Below are 20,695 nucleotides of genomic sequence, written 5' to 3' on the forward strand. Positions count from 1 at the left end.
ATAACTCAACAAACTGACCTGCCCAAATGAGAAACAGCTCCAGTTATATAGCAAATGAATAAACCATTATATACACCAAAGGTGAAAACTAAAGAGATAACAGATAACCATCATTCAAGAAGAACCCCATTCCCCCTGCATGATCACAATAGATGGTCCATTCCACTTTATTGGCTTCTGCATTTGAACCAGCTCCACCCTCAGCCTCCTCTTTCAGCCAAACCAGGAAGGACTGGAGCGGAGGTCAGGTAACTCAGAAAGAGCAGAAATATAATCAATATAACATACCTGTATAAAATAACAAACAATGCAAAGGAAAGTCTATGCCACCATTTGGGCTATAGCTTAGTGCTGTCATGCATTACAGGTAAACTCAAAATATCAAATTAATTAACTTATGATCACAGAAGCTTTAGAGCATAACGTAAACATAAGACAAAAGACCAAATGAATATTACCCAAGCATCTCAGTTGTGTGGTTGCATGCATCCATCACACCCCTCAAGGCAATGAAAGTAGATATTTACAAAATCCTTTCCTTGATTAAGAGAAAAACTCTTCAGTTACTAGCCAAGTCAAAAACACACAAAGACGAAGGCTTATCGTTGTCAAAGTCTACAATTAAGAGAAATGTCCAGCCAATATCAAAGGAGAGAAAAAAACCTAAAAGCTGTGTGCATCACATTTCTTCACAGCTGCCTTGCATATCAATGCTTTTTAGAAGCCCCAGATGGCAGCCCCATGGAAACTATTGAAACACTTCCAAATAAACCAGACAGAGCACACTATGCTGAGTATGTTAGTTACTAATGAGTATATGGATTCTTGCAGGACGTCCCATGCCCGGGTCAAAGCAGAGTGTGCAGATCAGGCTTCACAATCAGCCTGCCAGGATTCTGATATTGCCCGAGCTGTGGCCAGGGAGCTCTCCCCATCTTTCCATCAGCCAGGTACTGTAACACCTGCACATGTTGTAGAGCTGCTGCTTGTAAACATGCGATGTTGAACTTCTGTTGTTAGGTTTAATTTGTGACCTTCTGTATGATTGAAATGCCTAAAAGGTTATGAAAGGTTTTAGAACAACTGTTTGAAGGTTGGGTTTGAAACCCTTTGAGGTTGTCTTGGTCCTCCCCTATTTTCTTCAAATTTTGCTACCAAGGAGCCAGATCATATTGCAATGGTTTTTTTTTTTAAATGGTCTTTAGCAATAGTTTTCCATGCCTTCTGAAGGTTCTTACAAAGGTTTGGATATCGGCTGCTTTTTCCACAAATTTTCAGTCCGGTCTTTGTACCTGATCATTTTCAGTGGAATGTTTTTTGTTAACATTAACCTGTGAACTTCAGACAAAAAAAGGCGTGAAACAGTGTTGTATCTGCACACATTTTAAATTGTATCTTCAGGCACAAAAAAAACTATTTTGATTGTATGATAAATGCCAAATATAACACAGTTTGACAGGCATAAGAGTATTTTTACATCGAAAAGTGATTTCCAAAGAGCTTTTAGTTGAAACCTTGGCATATCTTGGCATGGTGTGTTCTTTAAAAAATTAAGAACCGGGGTGGCAGGAAGTAGAGCAGATCATCTACTGACTGAAAGGTTGGTGGTTCAATCCCTGGCTCTCCCTAGTCTGCATGCCAAATATCCTTGGGCAAGATATTAACTCCAAGTTGCTCTCTGGTACATAGTAGTTAGTAGGTAGTTAGTAAGCACTTCAAAGTATAGAAGATAGTGCTTGGCTGAATGTGGCATGTTGTGTAGAGCGCTTTGAGTACTCTGGGAGAGTAGGAACTGCTATATAAGAATCAGTCCATTTACCATTTTTAAATGATCTTTAGGGCTGGACCTGGTGACCCTGAACACAGCCTTAGTTATGCTACAATAGGTCTAGGCTGCTGGGGGTTTGCATGATGCACTTCTTCTTCACTCACCTCTTTTTTTATACAGTGTGTTTATACAACAATGATTCAATCATTGGTTTTAATTAATCGTTAGTTATTGTTAATCTCTTTCCGTCTTCCTCCACTCACCCAACCCCTCGTGCCAGATTACCACCCCTCCCTGACCTTAGTGCTGCAGGAGGTTTCTTCCTCTTAAAAGGTTTTTTTTTTTCTTCCTACTGTCGCCAAGTGCTTACTTAGGGAGTGCAGAATTATTAGGCAAGTTGTATTTTTGAGGAATAATGTTATTATTGAACAACAACCATGTTCTCAATGAACCCAAAAAGCTCATTAATATCAAAGCTGAATGTTTTTGGAAGTAGTTTTTAGTTTGTTTTTAGTTTTAGCTATTTTAGGGGGATATCTGTGTGTGCAGGTGACTATTACTGTGCATAATTATTAGGCAACTTAACAAAAAACAAATATATACCCATTTCAATTATTTATTTTTACCAGTGAAACCAATATAACATCTCCACATTCACAAATATACATTTCTGACATTCAAAAACAAAACAAAAACAAATCAGCGACCAATATAGCCACCTTTCTTTGCAAGGACACTCAAAAGCCTGCCATCCATGGATTCTGTCAGTGTTTTGATCTGTTCACCATCAACATTGCGTGCAGCAGCAACCACAGCCTCCCAGACACTGTTCAGAGAGGTGTACTGTTTTCCCTCCTTGTAAATCTCACATTTGATGATGGACCACAGGTTCTCAATGGGGTTCAGATCAGGTGAACAAGGAGGCCATGTCATTAGTTTTTCTTCTTTTATACCCTTTCTTGCCAGCCACGCTGTGGAGTACTTGGACGCGTGTGATGGAGCATTGTCCTGCATGAAAATCATGTTTTTCTTGAAGGATGCAGACTTCTTCCTGTACCACTGCTTGAAGAAGGTGTCTTCCAGAAACTGGCAGTAGGACTGGGAGTTGAGCTTGACTCCATCCTCAACCCAAAAAGGCCCCACAAGCTCATCTTTGATGATACCAGCCCAAACCAGTACTCCACCTCCACCTTGCTGGCGTCTGAGTGGGACTGGAGCTCTCTGCCCTTTACCAATCCAGCCACGGGCCCATCCATCTGGCCCATCAAGACTCACTCTCATTTCATCAGTCCATAAAACCTTAGAAAAACCAGTCTTGAGATATTTCTTGGCCCAGTCTTGACGTTTCAGCTTGTGTGTCTTGTTCAGTGGTGGTCGTCTTTCAGCCTTTCTTACCTTGGCCATGTCTCTGAGTATTGCACACCTTGTGCTTTTGGGCACTCCAGTGATGTTGCAGCTCTGAAATATGGCCAAACTGGTGGCAAGTGGCATCTTGGCAGCTGCACGCTTGACTTTTCTCAGTTCATGGGCAGTTATTTTGCGCCTTGGTTTTTCCACACGCTTCTTGCGACCCTGTTGACTATTTTGAATGAAACGCTTGATTGGTCGATGATCACGCTTCAGAAGCTTTGCAATTTTGAGACTGCTGCATCCCTCTGCAAGATATCTCACTATTTTTGACTTTTCTGAGCTGTCAAAAACTTCTTTTGACCCATTTTGCCAAAGGAAAGGACGTTGCCTAATAATTATGCACACCTGATATAGGGTGTTGATGTCATTAGACCACACCCCTTCTCATTACAGAGATGCACATCACCTAATATGCTTAATTGGTAGTAGGCTTTCGAGCTTATACAGCTTGGAGTAAGACAACATGCATGAAGAGGATGATGTGGACAAAATACTCATTTGCCTAATAATTCTGCACTCCCTGTAATATCAGATATTTATATTGAACTGAATAAAGACAAAAACACAGCTTTTTTGATATTTGCATAGAAAGTAAAATCAGATTATGACAGAAAATGTAGATAGATACAAAGATACAGTTTAGTGAGAAGTAAAAAACTTAATGTGTGAAAACTATAAATAATTCTGCACTCCCTGTAAGGCATAGGTGTCAAACTCTGGCCCGCGGGCCAAATTTGGCCCGCGGGCCAAATTTGGCCCGCAGCCTAATTACATTTGGCCCGCGAAGCCATACCAAATGACTATTAGAGCTGGCCTACTGGTATTATACAGCTAATATATATATTGTTTAGTATTAAGCTTTGCTTGTTCTATATTCAGTTTTTCAGCAAAACGTGCTTGAGTCCATAAGAAAAGATTCATTCTTATATCTAGAGGAAGATTTTTTTTTCAGTAAATATTAACGTTAGCCCGCGACTTTGTTCCAGTTTTGAATTTTGACCCACTGTGTATTTGAGTTTGACACCCCCTCTGTTAGGGTTCATCTGATTGTTGATCTTTTCTCTGTAGGGTACCTTACAAAATAAAGTGCCTTGAAGAGACTTAAATGGAAGTGTACAGAGTGCTTTCGGTTCAGCACCCACGTCACTCAGCTCTCTAGCTGACTGCACTAAAAAAGGAAAAACGCTCATTGGAGAAACTATCATCACCTGCTGGTTAATGTTTTAATTACACAGGTGGGTTCCACCTGAGACATTTGTTGGTTTTGAAGTCTCTTCATGTTCAGTGCATTGTCAAGAATTGTCGAGACTTTGATAGAGGGACAGACATCAGTCTTTTGGGCAACGGGTGACATGGACTGCTGTGGTACAGGAGAGTAGTGGATAGGCCAGGCACTACCTGTGGGTGACCCCACAGGAACTAGATAGATCCAGTGTGGTGACTGTGGGTGCTGTTGTTGACCAGGACACCAAGTGGTGGTGATAGTACCAATTATCTCCATGAACACTTGATGTTTTGCTTGTTGCTGGCCTTGCATAGACTGGAATCTCCTTTTCTCTGCCTCTGCTGCGCTTTCAAAATCTATCAAATGCTTCATTTTCCTGTTTTAGACATTTCTGCTCAGCTTCATATAGTTCCTCCAGCTTCCTTCTCTGTTATGTATGACTGTGACAGATTCAAAGTTGTATTAGCTTTGGCCTCGTGTTTGCTCACATGAGCCTCAGGAATGGCCAGCCTTTCACAGCTTCGTCCACTCTCACCATCGTAGTCTGGATTGTTTTGACTTTACCAGGGATGTGTGCTGAAATGCAACAACAGGGCCACTTTTTTTCTCCATAACTCGGTGTCCTGATGGAAGTTTCTCATCTGAATATTCAAACAGTTATATGCTACGTACTGTATACATGGCATGCACTAAGTTGTCCACTGTCAGAGGCCATAAGAAGATCATTTGTAACCTTCACTAAAGCTGTTTCTGTGCTGTGATGAGCTCTGAAACCTGACTGAAACTCTTCAAATAAGCCTCTGCAGATGATCTGTTAGCTGTTTGACAACTACTCTTTCAAGGATGTTTGATATGAAAGGAAGGTTGGAGATTGGCCTATAATTAGCTAAGACTGCTGGGTCTAGAGATGCTTTTTGAGTAAAGGTTTAACTACAGCCAGCTTGAAGGCCTGTGGTACATAGCCGATCATTAGAGATAGGTTGATCATATTTAACCTCCTAAGACCCGAACTCTTCCACGGCATGCATTTTTAATTTCTATTTGGTATTTGGGCTGATTGGGTCCTGATGAATGTAAAAGCAAAGATTTGCCAGATTTTTTTTTTACCTAATTTTTGTTTCTGAGAAAAATGAGAGCCACATATGAGGATATTCATTTAAAATTTCGATAGAACAGTAGCAGTATAATGTCCTCGGTGGAGTGGATATCAGGCTCTTGTAGAGCAAAATTGAGTATTTTGGTCTAAATAACCCAAAATGTGATGTCCACATATGTGGACGCCAGGTCCTAGGAGGTTAAGATCGAATAATTAATTAATGGCAGGACTTCTTTGAGCAGTTTTGTAGGAATGGGGTCTAAAAGACACGTTGATGGTTTGGAGGAAGTAATTATTGAAGCTAACTCAGAAAGATCAATTGGAGAAAAAGAGTCTAACTTAACATCAATGGTACTAAGAGTAGCTGTAGATAATAATACATCTGTGGGATGATTATTGGTAATTTTTTCTCTAATGATAAAAAATGTTATTTGTGAAGAAGTTCATGAAGTCATTACTGGTTAACGTTAAAGGGATGGTTGGCTCAACAGAGCTCTGACTGTTTGTCAGCCTGGCTACAGTGCTGAAGAGAAACCTGGGGTTGTTCTTATTTTCTTCAATCAGTGATGAATAGTAAGATGTTCTGGCTTTGCGGAGGGCTTTCTTATAAAGCAGCAAACTATTTCTCCAGGCTAAATGATGATCCTCTAAATTTGTGACACGCCATTTCCTCTCCAGCTTACGAGTCATCTGCTTTAGGGTACGTGTTTGAGAATTATTCCACGGAGTCAAATACTTCTGATTAGAGACCTTAGTTTTCACAGGAGCTACAGTATCCAGAGTCGTACAATATAATTATTTTATCTGAGCTCAGAACTAAATCAGATAAAAAGTCTGAGAAATCAGACAAACTCTGTGTAAGGCCCAGGTGGACGATAGATGATAACAAGTAAGACTGGTTTCTGAGTTTTAAATCTGGGGTGGACGAGGCTAAGCATCAGGCTTTCAAATGAATTAAAAGTCTGTCTGGGTCTTTGGTTGATTAATAGGCTGGTGTGAAAGCGTTGTGCAGCTTTCGATACTGTCGACCATAATATCCTATTAGAGCGATTAGAACATGCTGTAGGTATTACAGGTACTGCACTGCAGTGGTTTGTATCATATCTATCTAATAGACTCCAGTTTGTGCATGTAAATGGAGAGTCCTCTTCACACACTGAGGTTAATTATGGAGTTCCACAGGGTTCAGTGCTAGGACCAATTCTGTTTACATTATACATGCTTCCATTAGGCAGCATCATTAGAAGACATAGCATACATTTACACTGCTATGCTGATGACACCCAGCTCTATCTGTCCATGAAGCCAGATAACACACACCAATGAGTTAAACTGCAGGAATGTCTTAAAGACATAAAGACCTGGATGGCCGCTAACTTTCTGCTTCTTAATTCAGATCAAACTGAGGTTATTGTACTCGGCCCTGAAAAGCTTAGAAATATGGTATCTAAGCAGATTCTTACTCTGGATGGCATTACCTTGGCCTCCAGTAACACTGTGAGGAACCTTGGAGTCATTTTTGACCAGGACATGTCCTTCAATGCACATATTAAACAAATATGTAAGACTGCATTCTTCCATTTGTGCAACATCTCTAATGTTAGAAATATCCTGTCTCAGAGTGACGCTGAAAAACTAGTTCATGCATTTATTACTTCCAGGCTGGACGACTGTAATTCATTATTATCAGGAAGTCCTAAAAACTCCCTGAAAAGCCTTCAGCTGATCCAAAATGCTGCAGCAAGAGTCCTGACAGGGACTAGAAAGAGAGAGCAGATTTCTCCTGTTTTGGCTTCCTGTTAAATCCAGAATTCAAAATCCTGCTCCTCACATACAAGGTCTTAAATAATCAGGCCCCATCTTATCTTAATGACCTTGTAGTACCATATCACCCTATTAGAGCACTTCGCTCTCGCTCTGCAGGCCTACTTGTTGTTCCTAGAGTATTTAAAAGTAGAATGGGAGGCAGAGCCTTCAGTTTTCAGGCCCCTCTTCTGTGGAACCAGCTTCAGTTTGGATTCAGGAGACAGACACTATCTCTACTTTCAAGATTAGGCTTAAAACTTTCCTTTTTGCTAAAGCATATAGTTAGGGCTGGACCAGGTGACCCTGAATCCTCCCTTAGTTATCCTGCAATAGACGTAGGCTGCCGGGGGATTCCCATGATGCATTTAGTTTTTCCTTTCCAGTCACCTTTCTCACTCACTATGTGTTAACAGACCTCTCTGCATTGAATCATATCTGTTATTAACCTCTGTCTCTCTTCCACAGCATGTCTTTATCCTGTCTTCCTTCTCTCACCCCAACCGGTCGCAGCAGATGGCCCCGCCCCTCCCTGAGAGTGGTTCTGCTGGAGGTTTCTTCCTGTTAAAAGGGAGTTTTTCCTTCCCACTGTCGCCAAAGTGCTTGCTCATAGGGGGTCATATGATTGTTGGGTTTTTCTCTGTATCTATGAAGCGCTTTGAGGCGACTTTTGTTGTGATTTGGCGCTATATAAATAAAATTGAATTGAATTGAATTGAAAAATTGCTGCCACACCGCCCCCTCGGCATGTGCTTCGAGATTTCTGGTAGTTAGAATGACTCGGGGGTGTTGATTCATTTAAACTAACATAATCATCCTGCTGCAACCAGGTTTCTGTAAGGCAGAGTAAATCGATTTGTTGATCAATTATTAAGTCATGTACTAACAGAGACTTGGAGGAGAGAGACCTAATATTTAATAATCCACATTTCACTGTTTTACTCTTTGGTTCAGATGTGGATACTGTATTGTTCTTTCTTTGTAATTGTTTATGTTTAAGTTGTTTGTTGCTGGTTTTTAGTTTGTTTTTTGTCTGTTTGGAAGCTGACACAGTCTCTATGGAGATGGGTTTTTGGGGAAGTAGCAGGAGGAGAGAAGCTGCAGAGAGGCATGTAAGACTGCAACTCTGCTTCCTGGTCCCAACTCTGGATAGTCATATTTTGGGGGGTTTAATAAATTTGTCCATATTTCTAGAAATGAGAGCTGCTCCATCCAAAGTGGGATGGATGCCGACTCTCCTAACAAGACCAGGTTGCCTCCAGAAGGTTTGCCAATTATCTATGAAGCCCACATGCTCCACCAACCTGGCTGTCTGAAAGTGGTAGATGCTGGTCCAGATAAATTGAATCTCTAATAATTTGCACATTTCTTTCAGTGTGAAAGACATGAGCGATGTGCACTAGTCAGTCAGTCAGTATCGCTTTCAAGAGATACTCACCCACTCTGACTCCAACCCTGGGTTAGATCAGAGTTTGGGGGACCAGGTTCTGGATGCAGCCCAAGTCCACCATATAGCCTTGTGTATACCCCCTTGGTAACTTACCGGTGTGCTGTACGTCCCTCTCAGATGGATAGAGGGTGTTGGAGGGCCTGCAACATGGAACACCTGTCTGACCTCCATCCATAGACATTCCCAGCAGATGTGTCCTTATCACGTGCACCTCCAACACTCCTGCCCCAAGCTCGTGTGGGTCCTGGTGCAGTGCCTGGGAAGGCAGAACAGGGAGATGTGATTGCAGCACAGAAGGGAAACCAGCATCTCGGAGCTGAGACTGGCCTCATCCCACTCGTTAGGCGGCCGCGTCTCTCAGTCTCCTCTAGCCATGCTGCTTGTGGATCTCTGCCAGCATGACTACCACCTCCAGGCTCGCTGGTCGAGGGCAGTGGACCCATTGCGCTGTCTTCCCAGGGAACCCCTCCACAAATTGTTCAAGGTCCACCAGCTCAAACTGCCACGCTTCCCCCTCTGATCCCCCGGGCTGCAGCCACCACATCAGAGAACCGCTGGGCCCATGAACTGCTGAGTGAAGGGCCAATACTCTGCCGACATTGCACTTTTCCAGAATTGCCAGCGGTCCAGCATGGCCCGGCAGATGTTGGGAAAGCACCGCGATGCCGGCAGCAAGCTCAGGGCCACCATCTAAGCCTCCCTCCATAGCAGCAGCAACCACTCGTCCATAGGCCACTGACACCCCTCTGCTGTGGCCAGGAGTGTCTTCAGTTTCCCCTTACGCACCACCATGTACTGTTTGTGCACGGCTGTGAGCTCTGCCGCCATCTGACCCAGCAGCTGGGCCAGCTGTACAGGCTATGGATCTGACATGCGTCCTGCGTTTTCGGGACAACTGTGATAGACAGACCCAGTAAACAGCGTTTTCAGGTAAGTGACCATTTATTTAAAGACTTCTTTGAGTTTTGTTGTGGCAGCTTTGCAGCTGACATGTCTCAGCTTGGCAACAACAACCCTCTGCCAGGTCCCTGCGTTAGTAAAAAGGAAGAGCCTGATTAGCAGACTGGCCCCAGCTGCACTGCCAGCCTCTCTGGCACTGTGCTCTGAGCCCACTGTGCCACCCCTCTTCTGCAGCGGAGCTACAGACCACACCTCCACCACAGTGGTGTTGATACATGGTGTCCAAATTTGTAACTGTTCCAACTGTAATTATTTTTTGTTTTTTGGGGGGGTTTTTTAAGGCAGCTGTGTCCGATCTGACTTTGATCTGTCTTTCAAACTAAGTGTAGAGAACAAAAAGTCTGTCTGTGTGTGTGTGTGTGTGTGTGTGTGTGTGTGTGTGTGTGTGTGTGTGTGTGTGTGTGTGTGTGTGTGTGTGTGTGTGTGTGTGTGTGTGTGTGTGTGTGTGTGTGTGTGTGTGTGTTTGTTTCTAGGACCCGACTACACACTGCAGAAGTACAGTGACTCCCAAGATGTAACTGAGAAGCCCAGAGAGGAGACAAAAGAGAAATCTCTTTCGGGGAGCCCACATTTCTACAGGAAAGGCACAACACCAACCCAGTCTCCATCTGCAAGCCCAGGTCCCAGCCCTAGTCCTTCACCTACTGCTGCTAAAAAGGCTTTTTACAGCAGTAAAACTCTTGCCTCTGATGCAGCAGCGGAGGCTTTGACAGCAGGTAAGCAACTTTATTGCATGTTTGTCTATCAGATATTAGCTGTAATAGTAATACAGCTAATTTCTACATATTTACTGCAACAGGAGGTTTCCCAACAGTCTGGAGGAAGTTCTCCTGAAAGCTGTTATTTTTTCTTTGACTCTGTAGTTCATCTCATCCTGAACCATCTGTGTTTGGTGGGTTTAGGTTGGATTAGGTTATAGAGACCCATGGTTTGCCAATTAGGAAGCTGGAGGGTCTTTTTGCTTATTGTCTTGCTGAAAATTAACAGCATCCCGCAGATACTGTGAAGCTGAACTGAGATGTGAAGGTTGACTGAAAACTTGAAATTCTACCTCCTGAACCAGTATATTGTATACGCATTAGTCATTTGGTTAACTGTGGTCTCCATTACTCCTGTCTTTTTTTCATTGTACAGGCATAACAAAAGCAGCGTCAAAACTTTCTCTGAGACAGCAAGTAAGGCAACAAGAGGCTTCTCCAGCAGTCAAACAGTCTGCTACCACTACAGTCAGCAGTTACTCAAGCAATGGACAGATTCACTCCCAGTTCCATGGTTACCATGTTAAAGCAACTCTTAAGATTCAACCCCCTGAAGAACCAATTGGTGTAGTGGATGATCTTCACCCATCTGACCTTGTACACTTGCTGCCATCACCTGTCAAACAAATTCAACCACCAGCACCAAAACCCCTGCCAGCCCCTATCCCTTCACAAGTTCCAGCAAAAGATGGCACCAAAGCACAAGAGCCTCCCAAGGAACCGCAAAAAAAGGAATCAAGCAAATCAAGGAGCCTTGCAGAAACCAAGAAAGCCAGTATGGAAATGGATCCTGAAATTGTAGAGGACAAATCGGTGAGTTGAGTTGCCACACATATTTTTATAATATAGTATTCTAACAATCAGGGAGAATCGAACGCACAGTGAGTGTGCGTGTTCAGATTGTACTGACATGACTTATACTTTCTAGAATTTCCCACCAATGTTACAATAACTATAATCTGAATATGGATATATGTCCAGAATTAGGGCTGTTGCCATATCATGGTGCCCACGGTAATACCACAATACATTTTTACCTCATATAAAAGTGCCATATTTTGATATTAATGATATAACAATGCTATACATTTACATTCCCTAGCACACACACACAGACAGACATGTTTAGCAGTGAGGCCCACATGTCAGCCTTCAGTGGGATCTGATTATTCCAGATGTTGTGTGCGATGAGATGGATTTAAATTAGAGTCTGGATTTAACAGGAAGCCAAAACAGGAGAAATCTGCTCTCTCTTTCTAGTCCCTGTCAGGACTCTTGCTGCAGCATTTTGGATTAACTGAAGGCTTTTCAGTGAGTTTTTAGGACTTCCTGATAATAATGAATCTTTGAGCTCAGAGAAGAAATTCAGCTGTTTTTACAGGAGGAAGACATGCATGAAGTTGCAAGGAAATGCTGTAAAACTTGTGAAAATCCAGTTAAAAGTCCAAAGTTACTGGTTGTACTTGTTTGCGGTGAGCAGCAGATCAAACAAGTTAACAATTATAAATGGTTTCAAACACACATCCAGGCCTGTGAGACTCATTTAGACACTCAGACACTGACCGTGGTTCTCTGGTACACTTCTGCATACTTTTTGTATATTTTGTGTAATATGTGTAATAAACTGTAAATTTGGACTTTTTCAAGGAAGCATTTTTTTATTCAGTGTTTTCATTTTTTAATGAATTTACTCCTACTGGGGAGAACACACATGAGGTTTAAGGCCTGGACGATGATGAAACCTGGAAAATGGTTACAAATAAATATGGGTACCACTTTAGGCAGCTCCTAATTTTATGGATTCGGCACCCAGCTTTGCTTGTCTTTTCACTTTTTCGCTACGCGATTGCATTTAATTCCCGCTCGTCTCTTTCTGTAGCTAGCCTGTATCACTACACTAGCTGTCTTGAAAGCGTCTAACTCCCTCCCTTCTTTCACATAACAGTATGATTACAGTCAGTCTTGTGATTTGCTGCATGGTGTGCCCATCAAATTAAAGTCCTTCCTACATGGATTCTCAGCAGGGTTGAAGATTCAGCTGCCACATACCAACAGGCCATTAATCAGAATCAGAATCAGAATCAGAATACTTTATTGATCCCTGGGGGAAATTATTTTTTGTTACAGTGCTCCATTTTAAACCAACATTAAGACAAGACAGACAATACGCTAACTAAGAATAGTACAGTATATACATATATATACATACATACATACATAAGTCACTCATAAATAAATAGCTGAACAAGAAACATGTGTAGTTTATAGCAGCAAACAGTGTGTTAAGTGGATGCGTTGTACAGGGAGATGGCCACAGGCAGGAAAGATTTCCTGTGTCGTTCAGTGGTGCATCATGGGTAATCTCAGTCTCTCACTGAACGAGCTCCTGTGACTGACCAACATGTCATGGAGTGGGTGGGAGGTGTTATCCAACATTGTCTTTATCTTGGACAGCATCCGCCTCTCCGACACCACCTTGAGGGAGTCCAGCTCCATCCCCACAACATTGCTGGCCTTACGGATCAGTTTATTAAGTCTGTTGGCATCTGCGACAATATTGACATATGAAATTATGTCGTAGGCCGGATGTGGCCTTCAGACCGTTTAGGAGCAGTGCTCTCTCACACAGGGTTTAGTGGGGGTGGGGTGCTGCTGACTTCAACTGTGGATATAGTCGGACAGCAGGAAGAATACTTTGAGGACCTGCTTCTGTAGAGGACGCAGAGTGTGTGGATGAGGGGCACGATTTGCCTGTCACCAGGGGCAAGATCAACAAAGTAGTTAAACAACTACTTGGTAGCAGCAGGGCCTCTGGGGTGGATGAGTTGCTCTGACTTCCTTAAGGCTCTTGTTGTTCTAAGTCTGTCTTGAAGATCTGGCAAGGTGCTTCTGGATTGGTAGACTGGAGTGGTGATTCCCATCTTTAAGAAGAGTTTCTGGAAGGTTATAGGGGGATCACACTACTCAGCTTCACTGGGAAGATAGACTGTACCAGGGTACTGGAAAGGAAACTTTATCCATTAATCAAATCTCAGATTGAGGACTGTTGCAAGAGCTACAGTTGTACACTGCCAGCAGTCAGTGTTGGACTTATTCACAGTAGGTGTTGGACTCAGTCACCAATCCTGCTCATTATCTTTATGAACAGAAATTTTAGGCATAGCCTCGTGCCTGAAGGCTTCCAGTTTGGTAGCTTCAGAATCTCACCTCTGCTTTTTGCAGATGATGTGGTTCTGTAGGCTTCAGTAGGTGGTGGCCTGTTTGACAAGTATTTGTCTTGCAAAATTTAAATAAAAATTTGCAGTTCAGATTTATTAACAAAATTCATAAATGGTATAATAAAGGTTGTACGCAAACGAGCAAAAAAGAAAAGAACGACACACACGCACACACACACACACACACAGGGTGATATGAGTCTCTACAAGAGCAAAAGGTGAAGCAACAAAAGGATTATAAGAAGATGACAAACAAATGTTACCAAAGACCTTCTGCAGAAGAAGAAAGTGGGAACTCTGAACTAGACAGCTGTCTTGGACAACTACTATTTTCTGTGGCCATCACCCTGTACAACTCCTCCATCTAATACGCTGTAAACACTGCAATAGTTCCACACTGTTGCACACGCTCTACAGTAAAAAGTTCACAGGTTAGAATTAAATGTCAATCATATATATTTCACCTCTGTGATACTCTTCATACTTATAGTTGAGCGATTTGTGCCAGCTCTTAAATTGGTAAACTCTGTAACATATTGTATTATTTAAATAGTTTAGTCTGTTACTGTTACTGTCTTTGGGCAACTGTAATCCACACAATTTCCTGAGGGATTAATAAAGTATTCTGATCTGACTGAACTGAATTCAAGAGGATATCTTTACTAGTTTCCACTACATACTGCATGCTGTCAGTGGGGCCCACTGCTTGTCTTGTTGATTTTGATAGCGTCAGTAATCATAATGTTGCAAAATAAATGAAATAACTTAAAGAGCTTTCTTGTGTGTCTCCACAGGGCCCTAACTCTATCTTGGTGGTTCTTGTGATGCTGTTGAATGTAGGTCTAGCAATCATTTTTGTCCATTTCCTCACCTGACCAAATATGGGCTCGGGTAAGAATTTGCAGCTGTATGAGTATTTCACAACTGAAACTGGTTTGCTGTTGTGTTTATCGTGCACTCAGGAAAGATCGGTCATTTAGAATACAACCTCAATACAAACTGTATATAAAAACAGAAGTGCAGTGATCTGCAAAGCTATAATTTATTCACAACAGAAAACAGAAAGAGTAGCAAATGTTTACAATAAGACAATGTACCCCTTTAAGAAAATATTACTTTATAAAGAAGTTAAGACGGTGGCAATAAAAGACTGGAAACTGTAAGTGGTACTAAAAAGAGGAACATTTTACTAATACATACTAATTATTATCATTTTACAAGTAATCAAAAAGGAGTTATCTTTAAAATCCTTCTATTGCTTTATACAGGTCCCAATGCTTTTCCCTGCTTTGTCCCCTCTCCACTACAGTGTCAGACCTCTCAGGTCATCAGGTGCACATCTTTAAACTGTTCCCAGAATTAGATCCGAGTGTGGTTGGGGGGCTTTGAGTTACTGTGGTCCTTGTTTTTGGAACACGAGTCCCTCTTTAGTCCAGACATGTTTTCCACGAACGATCTAAAGAAGGACCATCTTGCTTTGTTACCTGTGCTCAGTTCAAAAGTCTGCATATCTGATGCTATGGGATGCATTAGTGCTTATGGAATTGGCAACGCCATCATCAATGCTAAAAGTGTTTAATATGTGGTTCCAGCTATATGACGTCTGATGTTCTTGCACATTTTTAATTTGTTGGTGTAAACATGATATTTTCTGTTGTGAATAAAATATGGCTTTATAACATTTGCAAATTATTGCATTGCATTTTACACATTTTTGGATTAAAGGCTCATCAGTCCGAGTCAAACATGGCTGCTGATTACATTCAAAACTGTATTCACTCCACTGACATGACTGTTAACACATTTTTGTTCTATCCCTGCATTGCACCTTCACAATGGTACGGTTCTACAGTTCTGCTGTGGTAATTCTTCTGTTTTCAGTTAGCCTGGAACGTTTGTGCTCCAATTAGCAAAACTGACCCCTGGGCCTGGTTTGAATATATGTTTGACACTGACGGATGCACAGGACACGATGGAGTATCCATGGAGACTCCATCCTTGCCTCATCCTCTGGTGAAAGGACTACGAGGAAGAGAGAAATTAATAATTCAGTAATTTTTTCCAATCATTGTATTTTTTCAGGTTTCAGTGTATTGCACATCAAGTGTTACTGTGATGCTGTGGAAAGCCAAGTGAATAACTGGAACTGAGTGCCTAAGTAGACTGAGGGAAAGTGAAGCTTAGTTGGTTGTTTAAAGGGCAACACTGGTCTTTTTTTAAAAATTGTTACTACTACTATTGTCCTACAAAAGGACGATAAACAGCTACTAACGGTGATGTAGCCCTTTTCTCCCGTTTTTACAGAACATAAAACAGAACACTGTCCCACTGGGTGGCGTTCCTTTAAAACAATGAGTTCTAGAGTTGGTCTAACAGTTACAGATGACCAAAGCTGTTGTCATGTTCAGACACAGTCCTGTTTACGCTGCTTTGCTTGCTTCTTGGCCCACAATCATGACCTATAAACTTTAGGCCAAGAAGGTCTCGATCACTCATCCAGGTAAGTAAATCAATCTGGATGTAGCGTAATTATGTGATTCCGCTACATCCAGATGAACAGAATCAACCTTTTGGGGTTTAAGCTAAGGAGAAATTTAAGATGTGAGGTAAAACGTCCTGACAGTCCTGTATTTCTGACACACAAGAGCAAACTATATTAGTATCAGCTAGAGTATTCAGAATTGTGAGGGCAGCTTTGGATATTATTAATTTCATGAACTGTTTGTAAACAAACTGTAGTTTTCAAATGGTTCATAAAGAAAGGAGACTTTACCAGGTGTTGCTTTGTTATGTGCTTTTAATAAACTAATAGGTGTTGGTAGAAATAATTAATTGTTCACATGAAAGTTGTGAGAATCATTCTGTAAAGCAGACATGGGATCCCTCTGATTTATACACAGGTTTCTTTTCTTTTGTGGCTTAAATTGGAAACCTTAATTCAAGTACACATTATAGCATTCAGTTGAAGGAAGTCTTCTGTCTCACCAGCCGGACAGACATAAAAACTACAAACATCACAAAGCTTTGCTGGTAGCAGGTCGATGCTCCAGGAAGCAAAATAAGTACATTTGAGTCTATTGTATGATGGATTTACCTTAACCATCAAGTTCTGCTGCTATTTTAAGAGCACTCCACTTTCTGTCTGCTTATGAAACTGTGATGTGAACAGTATATTATTCAGTGTGTCACAATGATGACAACACTTTAACTTGAACTTTGTTTGGGGATGGGGATGAACATGAATGGAGTACGATGGGGCAGCAAAGGCTGTGTTGGTCCCATGGATGTGCACACAACAGCATGCAAGAGCTTGTTTGCAGTGAATGAATCTCCTGTGATAATGCTCAGTTTATTAGAAGATTTGCTTCTTCCACAAATTTGAGATCACATAAAAGTGGTCTCAGTGGAACTCTGAGCCATCTAAAATAGCAGTTGTACTGGAAGTGGTCCAGAGATACCCAGGAAGGCACATATGTATAAACCAGTGCTGTGTCTACACATAAGACAGTTTAGCAAAGAACCAGTTTTAAAATGTATCTTTGCTAGCAGCAGCATGTTGGAGGGGAAAAAACATGATTTGCTTCTAATTTTTTACTTGAATTTATGAAAAAATTTGGTAAAATGCCAAATATAAAACAGTTTCACATTTATAAAACTAAAAATTCGATTCAGAATGAAACATTTTAAATTGTTGGTTCAAAGTATCATCAATCTGTAGGAGGGGGTAAGATAAAGGCCCCGGGGTGGGTGTTGACAGCCATCTGTAAAACACCGTGGATGCTCTGCCACAGTTTGGGGCTGAAGTCACTGATGTCATTGATCTCGTCAGTATTAATGGAATTATGAGCAAAGAGAAGTACTGTGACATCATCCAGCCTCCCCACAGTCTGGACCTCAACATTATAAAACTGTGAATCCCACTGACAGAGACTGGAACAAAAGGTGCTTCAGAGAGTTCAGTCTGTATTGAGTAAAAGTCACTTTAAGCTTGTTAGAATTTTTTTCTGTTTTTAACCTAATATACTGTATTTACATATATGTGTGTGTGTGTGTGTGTGTGTGTGTGTGTGTGTGTGTGTGTGTGTGTGTGTGTGTGTGTGTGTGTGTGTAAATGTAATTTTTAAAAAGGAGTGACTTTACACTCTTTATGGTCCTTGGAGAGTGAGTGTGTTTGTTGATCTGTTCACATCCATTGCATATAAAACTTGATAACTTGTTCTCTGCAGCAGTGACCGGACTCCTGAATGACTTTACTCTAACAGCTACTTTTGTGACCTTGCAGTGGATCCATCCAGACTAGTCAGAGGGGCCTTTTTAAAAAACGACAGCAGACAGAACAGCAGACACAGACAAAACGGAGGCCTGAAAATAGCCGGGTGGAGGAGAGGATAAAAACACATGGAGGAATGAGGGGGGTGGCAAGGGAGAAAGATGAAACCATCACCACCCCTGGACTGTGTGAAAGTCTTTGGTGCCCAAGTCCAGCCTGATTGGACTGTTGATGACGTGTGACTTCAGAGTGCAGTGAAAGCTGAAGCTGGGAGTAGCTAGTTGGAAACCAGGCCTTTACCCTCAGCGAGATGAGCCAATGGGAGCAGAGTGGATTTGAGTGTCGGGCCTAGCATCTAGACTGCCCATAAAAACCTGGAGTATGTGCCTGTTTAGCAGTCAGTCTGACTGCTGAGTAAATTTTCACGTTTTGAAATGCTGCAATAAAAAGTTTGTTCCTTATCCAGCTGAGATGTAAAGAATTTGTTTTGTATATGATCAGTGAACAATAGCACGGACATTCAGTCGTTATGTTGCTCTTCTGTTCAGTTAGTTAGCCGTCATTTACTTTGCACCAAGCATACATTGTCTAGAAGATAACTTTGCACTGATGCTTCAGTTCAGCAAGAACAACTCACCTTTTCTCTCACATGTAAGTTCTCATAAGACTGTTGTGATCTAGCTTGTGCACAGATTTGATCACATATGTGTGTGCTTCAGCAGTTTGTGTGTGAGAGGATGGGCAGGTGTTGGGCTGGATAAGTTCAGAGATGCACTTTGAGTTGATGGAAGCCAACAGCTGCCTTACCGTTTTACAGAGTGACATGGTAGTGGGTAAGAATGGCTGGACAGGAATGTGAAGCACCAAGCTGCTTCCCTGTGCCAGCTCCTAGGAGAGCAGCTCTATTTCTATTGGTCTGTTTAGTGATCTGTTCACATCCATTTTTATCTGATTCTGTCTCAGTGCCTGCTTTTTTACTTTATTAAAACTTAACCATAGACGATATTTTCATTCACAGTCCACATTATTTCATTTAAAACTGGTTTATTGCACTTATAGTTTTGATCATTATGATGGCTGAATACCAGTCTGTATATGTTGAATGTTAATATTTTAGTTGACAAATGAATCTGTCTTCCAGTGGGCTGAAAATGCACTCGAACCTCCACCGAAGCAGCTCACTCTTTGGACGATATTTACTTTTAAAGGAATATTATTTTATTTTGTATGTATCCATTTGTTTTCTTTGTTCTTTTTAAACCTTAGTTTATAGTGCAGTAAAAAGAAGTGCAAAGTGCAGGCTTTTGTTTGCCTTGTTAAAATCTATTTTAATATAAATGACAGAACTTTGAGTATAATTATTTTGTATTTATGTGGATATGAAACATGCACCATTCATTTTATTGTATAATGAGTTTAAATGTGTGGTTCACTTGATGGCTATTACTCTGTTGACCTTGAAGGAGAGGTCACAGGTCAAATATGACATAATATTACCTTAATAATATTACCTTAATAATATTACCTTATATTCGAAATATGGTAGTTTTTGACAATGCACTCTTTCACATTGTGCTTTCTAAGTTCTGAGGTTTTTTTGTCAATTTTCAACCAATAAATCATTAAGTTGACCTTGAAGACCTGGATGGATGTAGCCCAAACTTTAACATGACCCCACTCTAGACCCTACAACGTTTTATCAAAATGTGCTCAACACTTTTTTAGCTATTGTATTTTCAGACAGAACGGTACACACATACATACACATGCAAACATGACAAACAAACATAACCATCTTGGAAAATTTAAAGTCTTATTAAAATTCTGGATTTTCCCCCAGAATCCTGGACTGGCTGGTGGAGCGACGGAATAAGACTTTGAAGCCCATGATTCATAGGTTTATTCACGGGGATGAAAGCAATCAGGATCACGGGTTAGAACCTTTGTTGCTTGCAGTGCGGGAGGTGCCCCAGGCCTCCATGGGATTTTCTTTCTTTGAGCTGCTGTTCGGCAAGAAGCTTGATTAAGGAAAACTGTGAGGAAGGTCCAAGCCCAGCTAAGAATGATATTCAGTATGTTCTGGACCTGAGAGCAAAGACACGCACTGGGAAAGTTATCACGAGAAAATTGTCTCCAGGCTCAGGAACTTCAGGAGTGCCTGTATGGCAGAGCGGCTAGAGGGAGACAAAGTGCTTGCATTACTCCCTTCTTTCATCTCAAAGTTGCTCAGCAGGTTGCAAGGAGCCTTCATGGTCACACAGGGGCGATCGTGGCTCAAGAGTTGGGAGTTCGCCTTGTAATCGGAAGGTTGCCGGTTCGAGCCCCGGCTTGGACAGTCTCGTCGTTGTGTCCTTGGGCAAGACACTTCACCCGTTGCCTACTGGTGGTGGTCAGAGGGCCCTCCTTCCCTCCATTATGATCACACGCAGGCTGAGCGAGTGAATGTTGCTGCGTTGCAACAGCATTTTGCAGATGTTCTCCCCATGCCCAGCCGTACCTCTCTGATAGAGCTCCAGTTTGAAATGTGTCCTGGTGTGACAGTGCACTCACAGCCCTACAGGTTACCTGAAGGACAAATTGTTCAGAAAGAATTGGCTGAGGCGCTAACGATGTGGGAGTATTTCACTAGCAGGGTCCACTCCCTTGGTAACGATGAGCAATGAGGGATGAGGGAGTGTGATTAGTGCTGCGGTTTGGGGAAGGCCTTGAAGGGGACTGGCGATGGCTCTCAGGCCGT

General features: G+C 41.8%; 1 protein-coding gene across 5 annotated transcripts in view; it reads left to right on the forward strand.

The window, feature by feature from the left end:
• Positions 1–19,255, forward strand: part of LOC113011001 (junctophilin-1-like) — a 41,181-nt gene extending 21,926 nt beyond the window's left edge. The window contains exons 3-8 of one of the 5 annotated variants that reach the window (XR_003270412.1): positions 832–950; positions 10,186–10,428; positions 10,847–11,283; positions 14,483–14,579; positions 15,570–15,739; positions 17,971–19,255. Coding sequence is in view for 2 of the 5 variants with exons in the window: in XM_026150360.1 (XP_026006145.1) it covers positions 832–950; positions 10,186–10,428; positions 10,847–11,283; positions 14,483–14,563 (880 nt within the window). In the remaining 3 variants the exon portion in view is untranslated. Of the gene's footprint in view, positions 1–831; positions 951–8,869; positions 9,683–10,185; positions 10,429–10,846; positions 11,284–14,482; positions 15,740–17,970 lie in introns of those variants that run through there. The other 4 variants (XR_003270411.1, XM_026150360.1, XM_026150362.1 and 1 more) reach the window with 4 other exon arrangements.
• Positions 19,256–20,695: the final 1,440 nt, after the last annotated feature.

This window comes from Astatotilapia calliptera, chromosome 18 (assembly GCF_900246225.1).
Source record: "Astatotilapia calliptera chromosome 18, fAstCal1.2, whole genome shotgun sequence".
Taxonomy (NCBI): domain Eukaryota; kingdom Metazoa; phylum Chordata; class Actinopteri; order Cichliformes; family Cichlidae; genus Astatotilapia; species Astatotilapia calliptera.